The sequence below is a fragment of the Cebidichthys violaceus genome, unplaced genomic scaffold (assembly GCF_023349555.1).
Source record: "Cebidichthys violaceus isolate CVI_PGR_0920_01 unplaced genomic scaffold, fCebVio1.0.p SCAF_5, whole genome shotgun sequence".
Lineage (NCBI taxonomy): Eukaryota > Metazoa > Chordata > Actinopteri > Perciformes > Stichaeidae > Cebidichthys > Cebidichthys violaceus.
The window spans coordinates 1,785,611-1,808,695 of NW_027176705.1; the positions used below are offsets into that span (position 1 = coordinate 1,785,611).

Here is a 23,085-nt window from a genome sequence, read left to right on the forward strand (position 1 = left end):
TACCTCTCGCTCAGCGTGAGGCCGGTGTCCGTGGAGTGAATCTCCACTGGAATGTTAGAGAGCAGCCACACAGGCTTCATCCCACCAAATATACTGAACAGGATCACCTCTACTCCATTTACATGAGCAGAATGTTATAGAAGAAGAAATAAGAAGAAATAGCTAAAACTGTGTTTTAGGAATGTTGTGTTTCCTGTTTACATTTAGTTTGAAATGGAGAACCAGGTAATAAGTAGATCTATACATCAGTAAATATGTCACACAATGATATATGAACATCATGGAGCAGCTCCGAGATTGTACAGAAGGGTGCACATACAATACATGCTCGCCAAATACATGCCAAAAAAGGGTTTAAAAAAAAATAAAAAAAAGGTTTCACAGAGAAACGAACAGAACAAAACAACGAACAGAACAGACCAAAAAAAATCCAATTTGATGCCATTTCAAATAAACTCAGATTTGATACAGTAACATTTCTAAATTTTAGTTGTACATTAAATAAGTGTTATTTTTACTGGCAGTTACTAATTTTGTCTGAGAGTTCCTCACATTTTTCAGACATTTAACAGATAACACCTTTACACAGGGCACATTTTGAAGATAGCTTGGTTTGGATCTATTGTGTTGGATTTCTATATTATAATTTTGTATTTGTTTCCTAACAGGGATCAATATATATGTACACCCTTAGTTCAACTCATTAATTTGGTAAACATTGGTTGAAAAAGGATGACAAATAATAAAAATCTGAAGCCGTTCAATTTTGAAACCTAATATAAGTACTCCATCACTGAGGGTACTATGTAAAATAACTATATGAAACTGCCATTACAAAAAAAACATCCAACTCTTTGATTTTTATGAATAATTTCCCACTTAGCAAAGTGAAGGCTATAAGAACTACAGACATGCTTATGGGTATAGGACTCTAGCAACATTTCCTCCTCTAAGTCAAGGAAGCTTGCAGAGTAACATGAGGAATACCAAGAAGGCCTTTACTGTCACATGACTGCTGTATGACGCTTATTTCTCATGATTAAAAACACTTTTAGCAAAGTGCTATGACGCAAACAAGAAGAAAGATGAATAGAACACTCTTCATGAACTACCATTACAGTTTTTTCGTCTTTGTTCATTTAAATGTACCTTTTTTGCCAGTATGATGGTACTGTAGCTTGACTCACAACAGACGACATACCGCTTTCAACAGTGAACTTTCTTTCAAAGTGTTGTAAAATACACGCATAACGCTCAATAAACAAAAGACTGGACTTGCAACATAGGCGTCCATGGCAACTAGCAAATGACTTCCTGACACAAACCTGTTTGCTTAACTTACAAATCAGTAACCAGTTAGCCAACTGACGTCTCGGCGGACAATGTGACTTGCATTAAGTCAAATTGTGGTAAAGAAAACCACGTATCGAGTGGAGCAGCGGGACAAACGTGTTGCAGCACACCAACTCCAACTAGCTCTACTTGAGCTGGCTTTATTCAAGCTTTACTTTACGTGTTTTATACCAACAATCCCTCCTTTCTACCACAAGACATCAACTACTGTTTCAGTTGTAAACACAAGGGCAAAGGGGTCATTACTGCTTCATGCCTTTTCTAATTTCCTGTGTTGCACATTACACTGAGATTCAATGAGTTTCATGCCGTCTTGTTCTCTTTATTCCTAGAGACACTGGTAGTCTAACCACCCAGCTTCCCCCTCTCTGTTAGTCGAAGGTTAACACGAGTACAAGGAGATTGTCTCATGTCACAACAAAAAAGCCTTGCATTTTAGTAAAAAAAAATCCACATCTGACCCTGAGCAATAGCTCACCCACCCTTCACCACAGAAAAATATTCAAAGCCACTTAATCCCAAGAGAAAGAGGCAAGAGAGAAGGAAGGATAGAAAAGCAGAGTAAAAAGACTATACTTTAAATTCAGACCTACTGACAGTTTGAGCTGGCAACGTTCCCACATGCTGCTGACACACTCAATCCAAGTACAACTCCCTCCTCCCTCTCTTCTCCCAGCTCCTCCCCCGCCACCACCTCCTCCTCCACTGAGCCCTCCCTTTCCTGCCCACAGCAAAGACCGCCTGACTTCCTCTTTACCTCTGACCCCTAGTTATCCCCCGCCCTTATCTGGCAGGCCTCCAAACAGACAGGCGGATGAGGCCGGATGCTGGTGTGAGAGAGAGAGAGAGCAGGCGAGAGAGAGAGAGAGAGAGAGAAAGCAGGCGAGAGAGAGAGAGAGAAGGCGAGCGAGAGAGAGAGAGAGAAGGCGAGCGAGAGAGAAAGAAGGCGAGCGAGCGAGCGAGAGAGAGAGAGAGAAGGTGAGAGAGAGAGAGAGAGAGAGAGAGAGAGAGAGAGAGAGAGAGAGAGGTGAGAGAGAGAGAGAGAGAAGGCAAGAGAGAGAGAGAGAGAAGGCGAGAGAGAGAGAGAGAGAAGGCGAGAGAGAGAGAGAGAGAGAAGGCGAGAGAGAGAGAGAGAGAGAGAGAAGGCGAGAGAGAGAGAAGGCGAGAGAGAGAGAGAGAGAGAAGGCGAGAGAGAGAGAGAAGGCGAGAGAGAGAGAGAAGGCGAGAGAGAGAGAGAGAGAAGGCGAGAGAGAGAGAGAGAGAGAGAGAGAGAGAGAGAGAGAGAGAGAGAGAGAGAGAGAGAGAGAGAGAGAGAGAGAGAGAGAGAGAGAGAGAAAGAAAGAAAGAAAGAAAGAAAGAAAGAAAGAAAGAAAGAAAGAAAGAAAGAAAGAGAGAGAAGGCGAGCGAGCAAGAGAGAGAGATCTGTATGGATGGATGTTGGGGGAGGTGTTCAGGGAAAGTGTGTGAATGACACAGCCTATCACCATGTGGTCCCAGAAGCAGCAGGTTTCCCAGTGGTGTGTGTGTGTGTGTGTGTGTGTGTGTGTGTGTGTGTGTGTGTGTGTGTGTGTGTGTGTGTGTGGCTCATGTGGGGTGAGGGCTGGGGTGACGCATGGTGTCAAGTCTCAGGGCTGATTATGGCATTGGCTGTCCAGTCTGGTTGGCTCGGAGTTATATAAACCTCAGAGATGTCAGCAAGCAACAAAGCTAGCGTTGCACACATAAACGTGCTAACCCTGCTTGCGAGCGCACACAGATATCTGAAGTTGCTGCTTACTCGCAATACAGCTCAGGGACCAGTAGGCCGGGTAGAGCGGGGTGAGCAGCGATACCCAGTCAGATAATAAATCTAAATCAGCAATACAGGCAGGCAGGGAGAAGACACCTGCTCGGTGTCACTGCCGGGGGCCTGTAGTGGCTACAGCAGCCCAGGCCATCAGTCTCCATCAGTCTCCACTTCCATCTCAGCAAGGGAGCCCTTTGTACCCCTATAGCAGAAGCCTTGGGTCTGATTAAAACGTACAGTTGTGTAATAGCAGGGCAAATCATTAAGAGTACGTGTATCATGAAAAGAGAATAGTGGTACAAATGTACCTGGCTATGTGATAACATGACGTAGAAAACGTAATAACTGAAAACATAATTGTTACAGGTCGAGTCTGTTTTTTTCTATTTATCTGCAGCATCAAATTAATTAAATTAAAATATGCCAATATCATGTGTTCCAAAAATATGGTCATTCAATTTAACTGTAGGCCAGCTGCATATTACACTGATTTTAGAGTAACCAGGTTGCAGTTCACGTCAACATTCTCCGGTTTATTGTGCTAACTTATGTCTCCTATGAACCTGGTTTCTTGTGTGCACAAGAACCACAGTGTCCTATGTCAGTTTAAATTAACACGATAGCTCCTTAGGTACCAAAAAGCGTGACTGATACCAGGGTGGATAACATCCTCGTTCAGTTTGAGTACGCCTGGAAGGGGTGATTTCAATGTGCTGCTGTTGCCCCATAAATCTTTAAAACCAGTTTATTTTTTGTCTTTGGGGATTATTTTAATTTGTACCTATAAATAGCTCTATCAAATAAAAATGAAGACATTAGGATTGTGATCAAGAACACTAAATAAGGAAGACACAGATATCTCAGACAATCAACCACAACTGAATGTCCAAAGTTAAAATCCCCAAAAGAAATGCACAAATTAGACATTTAACTTGTACAAAATTCAAGACAATGATCAAGCTCTCCAACAACTACTGTGCAACATTTTACAAGTGTATCCTTGAATGATGATAGGTTAGTAATGATAGGGTAGTAATGATAGGGTAGGGTGGTATGGAAAGAAAAATGCGATATGTAATACTCTAGTACGATACATTAAATCTGTAAATCCGAAAACTCTACGGATGTGCTCCATCCACTCTCATGCAAGTGTCTCAGATTTTCTTCAATTTCAGGCTGGTTTTGTAGCTTGTGAGCAAAGTCATGGTTAAACGTTGTGTCTGAGACAGTTGTAATAGTGATAAAAAAGGTCATAATTCCCTCTTTAATACCCTTTTTACTTTACTGTGAAAACATCTCTTTCGTACAACTGTATTTGAGTTCCTTGCCATAAACACAATTGTATAGTATTACATTTGAAGACCGTTGCCCAAAACTCATTTACTCAATGGACCTCGAACATATAATGTAACTCAATGGAACCTCCAAATAACAGCTGGAAGCTCTGTTATCCAGTCAAGCAGGTCTGTGCTGCCCAAAGGCCGCTAACAGCTAACATTAACTAGCTCCCGTCCTGGCGATTTCAACAAAGATTTGTGAAAAAAAGAGGGTGCACGAGGTGTGTATTATTTGCACATGTGCAGTACCGATTGGGCAGGATGTATAGATCAGGTAGCGAGTGACCCGTGTGGTAGTTCCTGCGTAGCGTAAATGAGCTGATAAATTATACGATAACGAGATATTGGATCGCTGTATAGACCTGCGTACTTGCCAATACTGTCAAAATATCAAGTTGTTCTTCAAAAGACAGGCTTTCAAATTTGTGCCACAGTTGATATTTTCTTAAAAAAATATGGCAATTACAAGCCAATGATGCCAACAGTTCATGGCAAATAGCCAATCAAATTGCAGTGGTGCAACAGGCAATCAGCCCCAAATGACATCACATTTGTGTCATCTGCTTTCATTGCCAAAGGCTTTAGGCATGCACGTTGTTATTTTCCTACACTCTGGGCACATCACAAGCATGGGGCTGCATCCACATAGTGAAAACCCTGTTCATCCAATACCGCCACAAAGCAGTCCCAGACACTGATTTGTGACATTGCTATTTCAACGTAGACATATTACATCTCACAATTATTTACAAGTATACACACTGACGGAGAGCTCACAGGTTGCAGTCTTGAGGTCCTGACTACATACAGCATAAAGACTGCTGACTCACACGAGTACACATAAGCATCGCAAACCAGCATCCAGCTCAGAAGAGTCTCACTAGAGTGACAATGCTGTAAAGCAGAAATTATACTTTCCACATCTGCAAGGGGCGACTAGGGTCCATGTGAGTTAAATGTTGTCATCACAAAGGTGTACATGTAGGCTCTCTGCAGATGTCCGCATACTGCTAATTTGTTGTGACCGGGCAAAGCAAGATTGCAGGACCACTATGCTACAAGTGGTAGTGTAGCAATCTATTGTGAATGTGTGGACCTCGTCCTCCAAGGGAACAATATAAACTACTACGCGTTCGTGGTGTCCACATCTATTTGGAAGTATAACTGAGGCTTAAGCTTGAAGTACCTCCTCAGACGAAGCCCCTTGCAGTCCATAAATAATGTTGAAATGATTCATGGGACAGGCTAGAGTGCTACACACATCTGTTCATTTCAATTTAGATCCATTGCAACAGGGCATAAAGCAAACTCAATTTAACTTTAGAATTTGGCAACATGGGACAACTATTCAATCTTGAATCCCAGGTGCTAATCACAGCTGCAGCTGACCATTACAACCATTGGAAAACCTAATTAGCCCCTTTCACTGCGGGGGAGTGAAGACTGGGCAGCTAGCCCCTGATGCCTTGCCTGTTCAGCAAACACACTATCAGCAGGCTCTTCACACATCGGTGCACATGAATAGCACAGTCAGCCTGCAAGCATTGACACGGGGCTGTATGTTGACACAGACAGGGAGAGGCTGTGGTTCATGGCCTCATTTCAATCAAGGACCTCTGCAGATGGGCAAACGGTCTGCCTAACCAGGGCTCACTCACACACAGGCCACCCGGTTTGTTGTCACCTGCTGCCTGCTGGGGGATGGCAGAGGCAGTACTCAACACACAGGTCGTGTTTTGGCTCATAGGCATAGGTTTGGTTTCAGAAGTCTGGGGGTGCATAATGGGTCTGCTGTCAGTAACAGGACACTGTTTAGAGAGATTTATATGACTCACTCAAACTGCCACTGTAAAACGGTAATCATTCATGCGGTTACTACACTAAAGGAAGTGCAGATACAGAAAAGCTAGGGTTTGTAAGATAATGCTAAACAACATTTCTTTGTGTCATCAGTGGCAATGACAAAGACTCAGCACTGTCAGCGGTGGGCCATGGAAAACACAAGTGCTCTTATTAAAAACGTGTGAATTTTCCACATGTGCATGTTGCTATTTTGAGACAATCTGTTGCACTCAACAAAATCTGTTTAGTTGTTAGTACCACAGATGTTTTTGTAATAAAAATATGATCAAAAAGGAATACATGGATGTGCTGAAGTTCATTTTTTAGTGTGCAAACCATTATGAAACAGCTGTTGCTTTTGCTGCTGGTCATGTGTCACTCGTTGGCCAAGAGGCAGTGGGGATGCTGCTAAGTTACTAACCAACTGAGGTCCAGGAACCGCCTGAAGCCTGTTACAGGCAGCTAATGCATTCTCCCAGCCTCCCCCTCTGCTTCTCCTCTCCCTCTTGTGCTCTTCCTCTCTGTCTCTTTCCTTTCTTTCCTACGCTCTCCTTTTTCCATGAGCTAGTGCTCTCTCCATCTCCCAAACTCCCCCCTCCCCCCCTCAAGTGCTAACCACTCTCCTCCGCCACACTCGTTTTTTTTCTTGCCGCCCGCTCAATCACATGTGCGCACACACACACACACACACACACACACACACACACACACACACACACACACACACACACACACACACACACACACACACACACACACACAACAGTGTGCAACCTCCCCCACACTCCATGGAGGCAGTGTGCAAGTGCCTGTGACTTGCCCTGACCCACATCTTGATATAGCCCTAAGTATGCTTACAGCTAAGTCCTGAAGACACTCCTGCCACTCTTAGCCTAATCAGGCCTGACCTGCTGTCGGCGCACTGGGCAGATAGACGGACCATGCCGGACAGACCATTATCATTTTCAGAAGGCTTTCAGATGGCCCTGGGTACTGCCTCTCCACCTTCCCCCTCTCCACCACTGATTGCAGGTTTCTAGACAGGCACATGTTCTAACTGGGATAGTTAGTTAAACATTACACGAGTGGCTGGATTCTGAGCCATGCCACACTGGGAAGAATAAATTCACTGTGTCAGCAATGAAATGTTCTCCATTAGTATGTTTTCTAATTAATTTCAACTTATCAACCTACACCCTGCTCAAATACCCCTCATTCATTTATAGTGACAATAAATTGGGGTACAGGACGGAGTACATAGTATGGATATAAATTAGACAAGGACAAAAAGCATATTACATTCAGGGGGTTGCTCTGCTACAGTATGGCTAAAATGTACCGCCTTTCATGTGCTTAAAAACAGACAAATTAATGAAAAAAAAGGAAACAAATACTTAAGTTTGTAACATTGTATTACCTTTTCTTGCTTGTACTCAACAGGTGGTGGTTTTCTGTGCTCATGTCCCCTCTCCTGGCTGGAATGGACCCAGGAACAGTTGGATTCATCCTGCTGGCTGAGAGCAGCCTCCAGCTGGGGCAATAGGTCAGGCAGGAGGTCAGGAGGCTCCAGGCCCTCCAAGTCTCCATCCTGAGCCTTTGATGGCAGGAGATCTCCCAATGCTTGGTATCCATTAGTGTTCATGGCCCCGCAGCTCTGAGGCTGCTCAGAGGGCAGCTGGCTGGCCAGGCTGGGGAAGCAGTTCATTGACTCACCAAACATCTCAGATGACTTGTTTCCATGGGGTTCTCCAGAGCAACGTAGGGCCCGGAAAGCACATTCATCTGCCTGGCTCACCGGGTTCCTCATAACTGCTGTGGATGGAAACTGACATACTGTCCCTGAGAGCTCAGGCACTGCAGAAGTGAGGGGTGCGGTGGTGGTGTTGGGCATAGACACTGAGGCTGTGGACTGCTGACTGAGGCTGGGTATTTCTGGCTCTCCGGGATAGGCAGGGTACTGAGCCGCTTGGTAAGCGGTGGCAGAGCCGACAGAGCATGTGGGCAGGGAGTGAACCATTGATGAAGAATGCATGGGGAAGGGCAGGTTTGGGTCTTCCGATCCGGATCCAGAGAAGGCTTGACCTCCCCTTGTCAACTGGTAGCTGGCTTGCTGCTGCTGTGGCTGCAAGCAAGTCCCACTCAGTGGAGCGTTTTGACTATCCAAATAAGACTTACTTGGCATAGCCCCAGAATGGAACCTTGGTCCTCCCACAGTTAGTTGGAGCTGAACCTGCTGCCGGGTATGGTGAACTTGCTGTTGGCTCTGAGGAGGAAAGGAGAAATTGTGATGCTGCTGCTGCAGAGACATAGTCTGTGTGTTCATTTGTTGGTGCTGGCGCTGGTTTAACAGCTGTTGCTGATGTCGTTGCTGTTGTTGCAGCTGCTGTTGCTGCTGCATTCTGTGCTGCTGCTCCTGTTGTTGTTGTTGGTGACACGGGTGGTGTTGTTGCTGCTGTGTTTGTTGTTGTCTGACATGAAGTTGCTGGTTGTGCAGTTGCTGCTGCTGCTGTTGCTGATGACAAAGCTGCTGTTGAGATAAGGGGTGGTACATGTTCCCGTTCTGGTCTTGGTTGCTCCACATTGGACTGCTACTGTCACAGAACAGTCCATTGGATTGAGGTACTTGGCTCATTGCAGCATTATGGTATTGGCCATGCTGGTCTGCAATCATGCCGCCACCTCCTCCTCCTCCTCCACCACCTGGGCCCCCAGGACCAGAAAATGGCTGCCCCATAGGAGTCTGTGCCTTGATGCCAATGTAGTGACCCATCTGCTGACTGTAAGAAGGCATGGCTTGTTGAGTAGTAACTGGTGGCATCATGTCTTGGTGCTTCCCTGGGACTAGAGGCTCCACCTGGAGGGGCTCAAAATCAGCAGTGAGGTTTAGCTCATCCACAAGCGATGGTGCTGACACGAAGCCATCCTCGTCCAGCCCATCCAGTCCTCCAACAAAGAGGTTCGGGTCATTAAAGAAGTCCATGGCAGAGCCCAGAGGGTAACGGGAACCTTTGGAACTCCACTGGATCCAAGCTGGTCCCAATGAGCCTCACTGTGAGCTACAGCATGTCCATTTTATTGTGTCCCTTTCCAAAAACAGAGGGGAGGAAAAAAAAAAATCAAACGAAACATTAGTATGAGAAGATGAAGACTGTGTGTGTTTGCTCAGTTAATATATGGTCTAGATCAGGGGTCTCCAGCCTATTTTCCTCTCAGAGGTAATTTGATATAATGAAAGTGGCTGAGAGCTACTCATCGCACTTCGTTGTACATTTCCAATACCAGATAGAATTTCTGTCTTACTTTTTGGGTCCTTAATTAACGTTTCAGACTCCACAGTCATCACCTCCATTACAGTCCTGTCAGAGGCGAAGGGCTTCTTTGTGTGTAAGCACCACTAAAGCCACTGTTGCTGCCTTGGACTTCTTCAACAGTTTGGTAAACAGAGGCCGTCGTCTTAAGGCTTTTTTTTCCAGCTCTTTTACTTTCTCTGCTCGTAGATTACCGCTACCAGCCATGAAGTCCCATAAAAAGTTCACGTTCGTGACAAATTACTTCATGAAAATAGTATATTTCAATATCATTGTAAAATCTGGTGAGCGCTTGCTAGTCTGCTAACATCACCATACGACGTCACTGATGTAGCCAAACTTGAAAGAAGTGCAACTTGTTTAATTGACTGATTGGCAAACAATGATTTTGTGTCAGAAGGAGTCAGGTCTGTGAATTTGATTGGATATCAATTTCAACAGGTTTACAAAGTGACTTTGTGCTATCAAATTTATGAACTTGCCCCTCAGAAACGGGTAGCAAGCGACTGGTATCTTACGAGCTACTTGTTGGAAACCCCTGGTCCAGATAAACAGATCACATATTGCAAACTACAAGATACTCATTACAATAATCCAGTAGAACCCCCCCCCCCACACACACACACACTCCCCACCTGATCTACTTTTATCATCCATTTCATCACCAGTAATACATGCTTATAGGCTAGTAGTATTGGATGAATGCCCACTCAGTGTCAAAAAAAAAAAAAAAAAAAAAAAAAAAAGCTTTCAAAAGGCAGGTAATGGCTCGGTCAAAGGGGTCTGGGGTAAAACGCCTTTCATGTGTGTAGCAAAGCAGCTGCTGCAGCCACCGGCAGGTGCCTCTTCACGGACCCCCTCCCCTATCCCTCTCTCTCACACACACACACACACACACACACACACACACACACACACACACACACACACACACACACACACACACACACACACACACACACACACACACACACACACACACACACACACACCACAACCAACGAAGCCGCCTGCCCTGCTACTGCAGAATGTGTGGGAGGTGCAAACAGCTGATAGAATTTCAACAGCTAGGGACAGAGGCAGATGAGGTGCTTAGAGCGTGTGAGTGTGTGTGTGTGAGCGAGTCAGTGTTTTGCAACCACAGAACAGCGGAAGATGACGGAAGCCTACCCAGGTCAGTCATTATATGCTGAGCACACGGGCAGGCACACAAAAAGCACAAACAAGCGTGGCCATTTCTCCAGTGTCTCTGTCTAACTTGTGGAGATACTTATCGTTTAATTAGCCAACATGTATGTCCAATGACAGTCGGGCTGAGAAGTGGTTAACCATATGGGAAAGTGGGGTTTTCAGTATACCATTCTGTTAAATACACTGGGCGTTAACTATGACATAACCAACTGTGACAGGCTCAAATACCACACATGACATGTGTAATCAAAAGGTCAAATAAATCACTAAATGTGACATAGTCTGAAAGCGAGTAATGAGTATACATTACACTGCAATGGTGGACATCGTGCTCACAATCGCAAATTCATAAATAAAAAGGGGCTAAACTTTCTTAAATCCCAAAGCACATCACCAGGCAACAGACAATATTGCCTGGTGATCATTTGAAAACACAAATATTGTCAGAATTCTCTTGACAAACCGAAGCCACAAGCCTGAGGTCTAACATAAATGTGAGTCTAATTGGCAATCTTTCAATATTTAGGCTATGTTGTTAAAAGGTGATTTTGTTGAGGTGTAATGTCACACGGCTCGCTGTCGTACCACCAGACACTTGTATCATCACTTTCCCCACACCGACCACCGTCAACAAGTCCCAATAAAAATCTGTTCACAGAAGCACTAGGCCATTCCTGTCCATTTGGGTTGTGCCTCCAACTTTAATTGCACTCCTGTGGTTTACCATCCTGTTCATTTGGGTAATCATGTGATGTCCCGATATGAGACATTCCCAGTGGTTCGTTTTTTTTAAGCATCTTGGATATTTTTGAAAGCATCTTTGGATGCGTAACTCTTAATATACAACATACTCATCGTCTCACATCAAGTGAAACACGAGGCATGTGAAATTACTGTCTGAGAAGAAAGACAATAGTGAATGAAGAAAATGTGCTTAATTGCCACATTGCAGCAGTTTAAGATGAAAAAGAAGTGATAATTACACCATCTCTCACCCTCTAAAAGAGGTTTTAATGTATCAAAATGATTTTCTTTCTCTGTGTACTTGGGTTTCTGACAATAATGATACTTATTTAAGATGTGCATTAATCATTTGGGGTGACACCAATGAGTCTGTGCCAAACACAAGACAATGTAGTGGAAGTAGAAGTGTGCTTGTGTCCTTTTATTTAATGAACACAGAAAAAAAACATGTGTTGAAAATGTTACTAATTAGTGTTTTATTTTAAATGATTTCCAACACAGCCTATCATCTTGTTGGAGACATTCAAAGTAAGTCAGAGACAGTGAAAACCAAGTTGAAAGCTGAGGCAAATTAAGCAGTCCATTCAAGATGGCTTCACATCAGTAATCTGTTGTAAAGTATACACTTCATATCATCTTTCTCATGTACCATGCAGCATGTTCCTGAGCCTGCTAGCCGAGCCACTGCTAACCTTTAAAACACCCCCCCCCCCAATCTGGCCACGAGACAGAAACCCAATCCCCTAAACCTAAATCGCCTTCCAGCTGTTTCCTTCATAATCATGACGTCGTAAGCACCATCCAGGCACGTGCAACCCATGCCTAATATCAACAAGAACTCCGTGTACATAACTTCCTCGAGGTCGCCATTGAATCTGGCCATTTCTGCGCACCTCAGTCAAACAACATCAAAACAACAACTTGTTGCAAAAACATCAAAAGTGAGGCGATATTACCCGAAGAGAGCAATGCGTTTGGAAACAAAGTAGCGCAACGTTCAAATGTTGCTGCGACCGAAAGCGCATATAATTCCAAAGCACGTTGAATGTTTTAACGTGCAGCCTGTAACGGTAAGTTGACTGTCGGCGACGCGTTCGTCGCGTTTGTTCCCGAAGCTTCGCTAAGTTTGTTAAGAAGTCGTGTTCTCATTAGAACAGACAGCGGGGCTCACCTCTGAAGTCCCAGCATCCTCTTCATCTTCAGCCCGCTAGCAATGGCTCCAGCTCTCGTGAACGCGGTTTGTTTGATAAGCCGGCGAGGCGACAATGTGTAAAAAAAAAAAGCACAAATTGCCTCGCTAAGTGGAAGCGAAAATTTAATTCACGTGGAGGGGCATTTGATTCTGGATTCAAATTGGGTAGCCGCGGCCCGTTGAGTCGGTCACACGTGCTCCCAAAAAACCTCCACTTTAGGAAAACCACAGGATTCAAAAAGGTGTCGTGACGCTTCAACGCGGAGGAGGAGGGGGTTGGGGGGAGGAGGCCGGAGATGGATGAAGAGGTCGACAGTGATGGTGTCCGTGATAATACAACTAGTGTGTTACCCCTCGACGGACTTTTTTTGTTTTAATTTCTAATAAAACTGTCGACTTATTTCCCCCCGCTAACAGTTACCGGGTCCACATTTAATTAAGTGCGGTGCTGACTAAGCCCGGGCTGGTCGCTGTCAGTTCAGGACCACCGCGACCAAGAACGCTACTTTGAAGCCACGCGCATTTTTCATTTTAGCCTGCAAAACTGTGACAAAAGTACTACGACTTTCGCCATTTCAACTGCAAACTCGCGGAAAAACTGCTACGGACAAGTTTGACTGGTCATGTTCTTATTTCCACCGGTGAAAGATACCCACTCAGCGAGGCGGTGTGTCATCAGACAGCTGAGGCAAGCCCCACTGACCGTACGCGATTTTGACAGCTCCTCGCACTGAATGAAACGGAACCTCTCGAGTCCGAAACACCTCTCAAAAAACCACACGAAGAAGTGTGATTCCTTACCTGAAACGAACGCCAAAGTTTAACTCCAGACGTCGATGTACAAAGAGTGTTTTTCGGGCGAACTTGTGACTGTGTTGTTAGTTGTACTCCTGCTGGCGACCACGGCGCAGCGGCTCTACTGCTGCTGCTGACGTGACCGTGATAACGCCGCATTTGCATATTAGTAAGCTCCTCTCTGATTGGAGCGCCGACAATTTGGCTCAATTGCACCTTTCCGCGCAAAATTAAGAAGCGGTTCGCGAGGCGCAAGTGCTTTTGGTGCGGTGCCGCACTCAATCGGCTCCGGCAAGCGGTTGATTAAATCGTGGTTTCGTGCGTAAAGTCCCCATGTTGACAGAGTGCATAAGATGGCCGCGCACAAGCCAGAGCCAATCCGGAGAGGTTTCACTTTCGCACATGCACCGGAGTCTCTCCACACCGCACAGATGACATGGGTGGGAGCGCTGCTCTCCACTGTGGGTACATGTTGACCTCTGGTGGCTGACTGGGCTAAAAACTGCCCGAAGTCTTCTCCAATCTGGAATATTGGACTTGTAGGCTACTGGTCCTCAATAAGTAGTGCGCCCATATTGACTTACTAGAATTCGTGACATTTTTAATTTCATAGAAATGTCCTGGTTTTGCCAGTGACTCCAATAATTTCGCAAGATCAATTCAATATTCATAAAGTAGAACAGAATATCCTCTCGTGCCTATCATTCAACAGTACTTTGTGCAGTTGTCATAGGTAGCCCAACTGGAACATGTGACGCTAGTGACCCCTCCTATTGTACAAATGTTTACAAGTGAAAACATCACTCATGTAGATCAAGTACTAATGTGCCGTGCCTACACACACACACACACACACACACACACACACACACACACACACACACACACACACACACACACACACACACACACACACACACACACACACACACACACACACACACACACACACACACACACACACACACACACACACACACACACACAAAAACAATTTTTAAATCAGTTTATTGATTTCAAAGAAATGCATTTAAACCTCATGTCATTAACGCCTTTCACAAACCGGAGCAGGAGAATGGGTCCGTATGGAACACACTGAAACTCACACGTTTGAAGGTCGAAAGCCCAAATGTCAGTGTGTGAAGTACAGCGAAACGTTCACGTCCTTGCCTTTCACAGCAGCTATAAATAGATTCAATGGGTTTCAGCACCATATCTGCTATTCTGATACAGTCATTTCCTTCTGGGGTTCCCACACATTTATAAAATACCATTCTCATCCCACACCCTTAGTTTTACAATATTTGCATATTGAATGTGTCTGGGCATTATTACTAACAATTAAGCCAGAGCCCTTTATAGATGAAGACATTACATAAAACACAACATTTATCTGGCGCAATGGAAAAGGTGTATTCTTGTAACTGGACAAAACTAGTTGATAACTAAACCTTATCAAAATACATTTCTGATTTTCCTTCAGACTTATGTGGGAATTCTGCAATGACTAACTTTTGACAAAAATGATCTATAAAGGAAGCTTAAGTAACATTTGCAAACCAAAGAAATCAACTTAGAAAATCCAAGCATCAACGCACACAGTTGTCTTAAAGTCAAAGCTTAGCACAGCATCCATTATTTACAACCCAGACCTTTAATAACCAACAGCCAAAAGGTACAGAAAACATTCAAAATCATTTAAAACCAGACAAAATAAAATGCATGAGTTTAGATATTTAGCGTCATTTAAAACCACTCTGCCCGTTCTGCTTTTTTAATATATATATATATATATATATATATATATATATATATATATATATATATATATATATATATATATATATATATATTAAAAAAGGAACTATGTAAGACTAGTTTATAGTGGGATTAAGAATAAATCATTATCAAATAGGAAACAAATATAAAACATTTCAATTGAATTGGTAAATGAGGGGGGGGGGAGGGGGTGCTCATGAGGTTTCATTCACACATCTGTGACTTACAACATTCCAAGTCTGACAAATAAAACAGTCCTGAGCCAATTTCAATAAGTGGTAGAGATCATGTAGTCCACTATACTTACCGTATGAATGCTTCGCTCATACTTTTCAGCTCCTTTTTGGGACAGTATGTTGGATCACCTAGCCCCAGGATGTGCACGGTTCTGAAAATCTAATTGACAAAGCTCTTTGATTGCATCACAGCCTAAAATGAGGTTGCTGGGACATCCATTTGTCATCGTCGCTTTACATAGAATACAAAACTTTGATTCCTTATTCTAAAGCTGTTCGAGGAGATATCTACAAAGCTTTTAAAGCCAAGCAATAATGTGGAGATTTAATGTGACGTTCTCCCGACTGTTTCAAGGATCCAGTTCACATGACCAGCTGAGGCGAGCCGATGTAGCCGCAGTGTGGGCCTCCCTCTAGTGGCGGCTGCATGGACGGTGCAGGCTCAGCTCTGGGGAGGACCGTCGTCTTTGCTGAAGGGCTGCGTCGATCCAGGCTTCACCCAAGACAGCCCGGACACCTGTGTTCCCTTGTGGGGGTCCTCAGGCCGTCTCTGGAGCAACAAAGGCAAATTAGCAGTTACACAACTGGAACAGCTCTAACCAATCAAAAGACTTGTAGCTCATACTGTAGCTTAACCCAAAACCTTTGGGTTTTAAGTCTTGCTCATATACAATCGGAGACAGTTCACTCTAGATCTTTTTTTAAACCTACTTTGTATGTGAACATCCGCTCTTTTGCTTCCTCGTGAACAGCTGGGTTCCATGGAGAAAAACTGTCAAATGGATAAGAGCCACAGCGTGAGCTTTACAGGGTGAGTTTCTTGTTGCAGAATGTTAAAAATGGAGACTGTTTACCAACCTTATTGCGTACGGATCATCCATCTTGGGCTGGTCAAAAAGATGACTGTTGCATAATTTCACACTATCTACCACTTTGCTTTTGAACAACTGCACATCCTTCTCATATCTGAAATTTAAGAAAAAAAAAAAAAAAAAAGGGAATGCTTTATGACACATGGGTTATAACTAAAGCCAAAAGCAAATCCAAACATATTTGTTGCCATGTGGCTCTGCAATATGAACTGCCAAGAAAAGACAGAGCGACACGTGCAAAGCTGCAGCAGACAAATGAAGACTGGAGATCCCTTGTTATTAGAGATTATATTTTTAGAATGTCATGCTAAATGCCTGTACACAATATTCAAAATATCTGGTTAATCAATGGCTAAATAACAGAAAAAACTCTATATACTACAATGCAACAGCATCACACTGTACAGGGCTGTACAGTTGAATCACAACTTCTCTAAAACAGTTTGATGATTATAACCTTCATGGAGGTATGATCTATTGTATTAGACTGCATTCATTTAAGCTAGGTGTAGCTAATAAACTGGCATGTTAGTTTATTTCACAGAAGACGTTTTGTTTAGAACAATAGCAACGACAGCACCCCATTTAGGTGAGCTAGTTTGAAGGTCCTGGTGTTGGCATGGCTCACTGGGGACACTTGATTAGCCATGATGAGCCATCATCAATACAATTTGATTCACCTGTTCTTAACCGGCTACGACAAGTCAAAAGGTCTTGAGAGGAAGCAGGAAAGCAAAACAAGTTCATAGCTATGCTCCATGTTGTGATTAACAACTTGCTTCAATGTAATACTTGCAATATAATGCAATAAAGCTCTCTAGTCAGAACTTCATTGCATACAATTCTGCTTTATTTTAGTCAACCGTTAAATAACTTCTGGTCAGTTCATTAAAGGCTTGTTAATTCATTTTTGTGTTCCGATTGTAAAATGGCTTTTAAAATGCCATTTCAGAAAAACATGAAAATATTAAAAAATATTAAATATTCTTCGGCTACATCAAGCGGCATTAGAGATTAAGCATGCTGCTTTTTAAAAGTTAATTTCTTACATTAGGATAAAAACAAGTGAAAGGAGGCTCGGACACTCACAGCACAGCCGCTTCTGGGTTGAGTGGTTCCGTGGTGTTGATCTTGTAGAAGATTGTACGTGCGTACATCAAGACTTGCCAAATGTGGTTGTGGTTCCGTCTACAAGAACACAATACAAGGAGTTGACATCATCATTAATATGGGTGCATGACATCACTTGATACCCTTTTTGATGTGAGAAAAGATATGCTCCAATAAAAGTAAACACCCTACTATCATAGAATTGTAGTTACATTCATAACCTCGTGTTAAAATATGAAATAAGGGAATATTTCAAGATCTGTTCTGACACCCATTTGAACATCATCCTAAATTTGTTTCTACAATTTTGTTCTACTTAAAAAAAAAAAAATTAAAAAAATAGAAGACTTTGCAGACGATGTCCAGCTGAGTAAACTATTTAAGAGAAGCACTGACCAAGCTGGACTGGCTCAGCGGGGAGGAAGTGGCGAGTTGGCATTTAGTACACAAAACTAATAATTTAGTTTTCACTGAAATATTCATGTTTGAAGAAAAAAAAAAAAAACTGGAGTTAATTGCAAATGTGTAAAAGCAGAGAGCATACCTCCATTTGGTGAAAGCTCTTCTGACATCAAGCTCTCCAGACACAGGGTCAACAAGAGGATGGAAGACTGGGATGTCAAAGACTAGTTTCTGAAACCAAGCAGGAGGAACAGATGGTGGATTGGATGGACAATTATTAATGAATGTTCTGGAACACGAAGCGTTGTTTCCAATATCACTGGTCAACTGTCACTTGTTATGACCGTCAAGAGCTCTAGTTTTATTAGTTTAACAGTTTTAGTATGACTGAATACATTTCCAAATGACAAATGAAAAGTTTTGTTTTTCTAAACTTTTGCCGACCTGAAAAAAATCATCACCATTCACACAAACACTATATGATTGGATGCACAAAATAACCCCTTTCCTGCTAGAAAATATATATATTTTTGTAAACAACAAAGAATAAGTACAATACACTTACAGGACACTCTCCATCTGGATAGTTATCTGGAATATACACCGTGAACTTGAAGACTCCATCCTGGTACAAGCCATGTCTGATGAATATGACCCCAAACCACACTAAACAGTGGGAGACACATGGTATTTCAGAATCTTTACTGCCATCAACACAGGCATCAATCATGCAGAAACAACCACTGTCAATAAACAGAACGCTTAGTTTTAAATGAGCCACATATTATTAGTGGAAATATGAAAAAAGGCATGAACTTCAAAAAGAAGGTCCTTACTTAGTGCCGACTTGTAGGATGGCTGGACATAAATTCCAGGGAGTTTCTGCTTAATCACTAGTGTGCTGCAGGTCACATGACAAGAAGTCAGATCAATACAAAAGCAAGAGAAACATGCATGGAATTTATTTTCTTCTTGGGTATCAAACTGAAGAGATCTTTTGAACCCAATTTAATACAGACTTTGCCCATGTGTCCTAAAAGCAAGTGCTGTGGTCCAATACTTACAACTCAGCCAGCAGAGAGTACTCCAGGTAAAAGGGACCATATGACGCGTGTGTGCCATTGGCTGACTGGGCTGGGGTGCCCATTGACGCAGGCTTGGTAATGGGGGCTGCATTCTTAGGAATGGGTGGAAGCTGCTTTTTGCCAAAGGGCAGTCGGGCTGGGCTGGATCTCTGCTCACCGTGCCCACTCTGTTCCTCTCCGTCAGGTCTCTGCTGTTTTGTGTGAGAAATATAATAAAATGTTAACACATCAGCTGTAAAAAAATAAATAAAAAAATCCCACTATGTGAAAAAGCAGGCAGAATGAAAATCTTTAGAGGCAGATTAGGGAAGGATATCGTTTGAGCCATTAGGCAGTGGACCAGTTAACCATGTGCTGTGACCAGCATCTCAGGTCACACTGACCATCTGGTCTAGTTTGCAGCTCATCAGGAAGCAATGTCTAAACGAGAGCAAGCACTTCAAAGTAGAGCTATCACTGTCTCTTACTGATGCTGTTCAGAATGATACGAGTAGTTACAGTACAGTGTCACCGTTCACGTCGAGCCAACAGCATCAGGAAGCCACAAAAAACGCTGATGATGATGATGATTACAACCAGTATGCCAGGAATGTTTGCAGTGAATAGTGTGCTGATGCAACAGATTTAGCCTCTACATTCATTGAAGTGAGATGTGACCATGTCAGACGTCATGTTTGAAATGTTCCTTTGACTAGGCAGGAAAAAAAAGAAGTCACGTCACACCTCCTCCATTCCTCACCCGGGTTTCACCAGCATGCTAAAAAAAAAAAAAGGTACCTTCAGTCTGGCACTAGCTTACTGTACTAAACCACTGACGCAAGTAATGCGTCCTGGTAATCTGAGAGAGAGCTGGTTCTAGTCAACAAAATACAGTTTTCACTCATTTATATTTGATTTGAAGAAAGCAGCCAATTAAATACAAGGGGAAACAGGCGCAGACGAAGACATCTAACAAATACAAGGTTGCTCAAAAGAAACACTATTAACTAAATAAAGTAAACTGAAAATGAACCAGCTCTCTCAAATATCAAATGATTGTTGTCTAGAAATCTTCATATGTGCAGAGTGTTGTTGACACTGATATATATATAGTGGTAGAGCAGAGTCGTCCTTCCATCAGAGGACTGGCGGTTCGATCCCCTGGCTCCGGTAGTCCATGTTGATGTGTTCTCGGGGACAACAACATTGTCAGCATATGATCAATACATATTTATCAATATAAAATAAACTGGGTTTTATTTGGATAGTGAAAGTATGATGCATACTTTCATAGCTACCATGTTTATAAAAATGTAAAATAAGTTCAATGTCTAGCCCGTCATATTAACATGATGTAACACATTATAGTTCAATGTGTTTAACTTCACCTTTCGACTCGTATTGGCAGACATGCTCCAGAAGGGGTTTAAGTTCATTACTCATTCAGAGGTTCAGAATGGTGTCCCTCTCTCTATGTCGGTCCCACGACAAGTGCTGTCCGGGCCATCCGCTACTGTGATGGGGGGAGAAAAAAAAGACACTTGAAACAAGTGACTGCTGTTGTAGATCAGGTCGAATGCACACAAACAACTTGTAAACACACAATCTAGTACTTCATACTGATCTCATGTCATCTAGCCAACACTAAAGCAATATTTATAAGTGCTGATGGAGTAAAATATGAGAAGGGTCAACAACTATCATATATATGAATAACGTTGACTCAGTGAAGATGTGAGTCTTGTTTGAGATAGCTTAGCTTTGTGCTAACTTGGCTGTTTCATGAAGTATGCTAGCAGTTTTACTACCATCGACGATTGAAAAGTCGGTTGTGTAGCTGGCTAACTGATGTCGGTTGTCGTAGGGTGGCAACACAAGAGACCCGTGTTAAAACTGCAATGAAATATGCTATTAATATCGTGGCATTTCTGACAGGATATCGAGTTATCGTATCATTCGCCATAACAGTGCTAACGTTACGTTAGCAAACCCAATACACCTACATTAGATGGTTGACGTAAAACTAACTAACTTAGCGTCAATTTACAGCTTAAAATCTAACTAAATACTCGTACAAAGCCTACGACGAGTTAATATCCACACACTGACGTTGTCACTCCCGTTTCCTGAACTCATTTGAGGTTAACAATATATATATATATATAGCATTAGCTTGCAATGCTACCTTTAGCGTTGCCAACAAATTGACTAACGTTATTCCTTAAATTTTAACCCTTGCGAGAAAAAAGCGTAGTGATGTAACTCACCGTATTTGCCAGAGAGCTGTAAAAGACCCTTTTAACAGAGATGTTAACGTGTGTCCCGGCGTAATTTTCGCTGAAACTGCTCAGCTGCTCGTCATTACTTTAAGTGTCATACCGGCTAACTGGCTAACATCGGCTAGCTAAATAATTTGACAGACACAGAAACCAGAGTTCAATCTAACATAGTAAGGGGGCGTTTCGGTGCACGGCTACGGATTCTTATTGGTCTACAGAATAAACGTCTCATATTTGATTCGCTGGTTCTTCCATCACGTGACAGGGGAAAACTACCCGATGGAACCACGGTTTGCTGTCAATCAAAACGTAAGCGCAGTTGCTCTATTTTGTCTTTTGTGAAAGAAGAAAGAAAGAAAAATACGTTGATTTTATTTTTGTTTTATTTTATTTTACAATGAATGCATGTTTTTAACAGCAGACATTTGACTTGGAATGCAGTAGTTGTTGATTAATTAAATGTCTATTGGTTATATTGTCCATAAGCCCTTCATGTTGACCGTGTTAAGTTGCTTTGAAAAAAGTGAAGTTGTTATGCAAGTCTGTTGTGTCTGTTTTTTAGTAGCTAATTTATTTCCCCCAAATTGTACTGACCCATTTCTTTAAGAAAATCAACGTTGCTGTTTTCTTTGGGGAGGTTAATGTTTGAAATATTTAATATTTTACCATATGAATCATCTACATTAAAGGTTGAATACATATTGTTTGTAGAGCCACTGGCAAACATTTAACTTTACATTAAAGTCCAAATTCATACATCTATTATCTGTAAGCAGTTTTTGTATGTTGAATATTAATATAGCATTTTTCTTTTTTCATAGCCTTTTTCCTCCAGATCATGAGATCAACGTCCTTTTTTGTGTCCCTTCATCTTATACATTATCTGTTCAGTTTCCCCCAAATGTGCTTCGGGCACTCTGATAAATAAGTAACTGACACACACTTTTCTATTGCCTTAATTTGAATGTTTCAGTGTACTGCACAGCCATAGTCCCTTGAGGGTAAGACGCATCCAAGCCATCTGTGTCACACATTTCTTTAGTTTTGACCACGCTTCATTGGCAGTTCATTCTGCTGATTGATTGATTTCCTAACAATTACCCCTAATTATATTTCTGGGTGAGAAAAAAAAACTAATTTAATGCATGGGTGATTGCATTAATTGGGAGAAATGACATTGTCCAAGTTTCAGAGTAAATACAAATTATTGACTCCATTATTGTTATCTGATTGTATATTGTTCCAAGTACACTTCACTGACAAAAGTAATTAGTGTCCTGCTGCTTCATTGGGGCAGCCAACAGTGCAAGGTCACCATCACTCTTTTGACATGTACAAATCAAAGATCACCTCAAAACAAATAAGTTTATGCCTGGTTTGCCTTCATCGACATTGAGATAAACTGTCTGACACAAACAAGGGTGCAAATATTCACACCATTGCTTTTGTAATGAGTTTTTGTTTTTTTGTTTTTGCCATTGATTCTTTAGCTAATCAACTATTGTGACCTTGTTTGGTCAAACAAATACACTAATGAATGTAATTAAAGTGGGGAGATTGGATTAACTAATTGAATATGTGACCCGTTGGAGTTGGGTTTCCTTTATACTGGAAATTTTACAGCAACTGCTATTTTGAGGGAGGTCAAATAACATACCCTTCCTGGGCATTAAGATTTATTTAAATTAATACAAGCAGTAAAGATTATTAAAAAAAAACCTCTGTGTTGACAGGTGCTAAGGTGCAGTTGGGAGCTACACTACAGCAAATCAAGTGCATGCATTTAAATATCAGC

The 23,085-nt window shown here is 42.4% G+C and overlaps 2 protein-coding genes across 8 annotated transcripts in view; both read right to left on the minus strand.

The window, feature by feature from the left end:
- The window catches only part of chd9 (chromodomain helicase DNA binding protein 9), a 66,678-nt gene extending 53,038 nt beyond the window's left edge, over positions 1 to 13,640 (minus strand). For 5 of the 6 annotated variants that reach the window (XM_068730545.1, XM_068730544.1, XM_068730542.1 and 2 more), the window contains exons 1-2: positions 13,555 to 13,640; positions 7,736 to 9,401 (exon numbers count right to left, since the gene is read on the minus strand). In XM_068730545.1, the coding sequence (XP_068586646.1) occupies positions 7,736 to 9,298 (1,563 nt within the window). In that variant the 5' untranslated portion in view covers positions 9,299 to 9,401; positions 13,555 to 13,640. Of the gene's footprint in view, positions 1 to 1,950; positions 2,001 to 7,735; positions 9,402 to 13,554 lie in introns of those variants that run through there. The other variant, XM_068730547.1, reaches the window with a different exon arrangement.
- Positions 13,641 to 14,539: 899 nt separating this feature from the next.
- Positions 14,540 to 21,422, minus strand: aktip (akt interacting protein). Of its 2 annotated transcripts, none has more exons than XM_068730883.1 (10): positions 21,279 to 21,422; positions 20,400 to 20,524; positions 19,012 to 19,220; positions 18,784 to 18,848; positions 18,513 to 18,613; positions 18,090 to 18,178; positions 17,525 to 17,623; positions 16,422 to 16,529; positions 16,275 to 16,335; positions 14,540 to 16,113 (listed from the first exon to the last, which is right to left on the minus strand). In XM_068730883.1, exons 2-10 carry the CDS (start codon positions 20,445 to 20,447, stop codon positions 16,006 to 16,008), a joined length of 888 nt encoding a protein of 295 aa, XP_068586984.1. In that variant the 5' UTR covers positions 20,448 to 20,524; positions 21,279 to 21,422; the 3' UTR covers positions 14,540 to 16,005. The 2 variants fall into 2 exon arrangements, with proteins under 2 accessions (XP_068586984.1, XP_068586983.1); XM_068730882.1 differs by having other exon boundaries at positions 19,012 to 19,223.
- Positions 21,423 to 23,085: the final 1,663 nt, after the last annotated feature.

What these genes read in the sequence shown, in the direction of transcription:
- aktip (XM_068730882.1), bottom strand. Translation starts at nt 20,447, where the DNA reads ATGAACTTAAACCCCTTCTGGAGCATGTCTGCCAATACGAGTCGAAAG. An exon ending in ATCCTACAAGTCGGCACTAA is followed by an intron (nt 18,614 to 18,783) that starts GTAAGGACCTTC and finishes CCCACTGTTTAG; the next exon opens with TGTGGTTTGGGGTCATATTC. An exon ending in AGCGGATGTTCACATACAAA is followed by an intron (nt 16,114 to 16,274) that starts GTAGGTTTAAAA and finishes TTGTTGCTCCAG; the next exon opens with AGACGGCCTGAGGACCCCCA.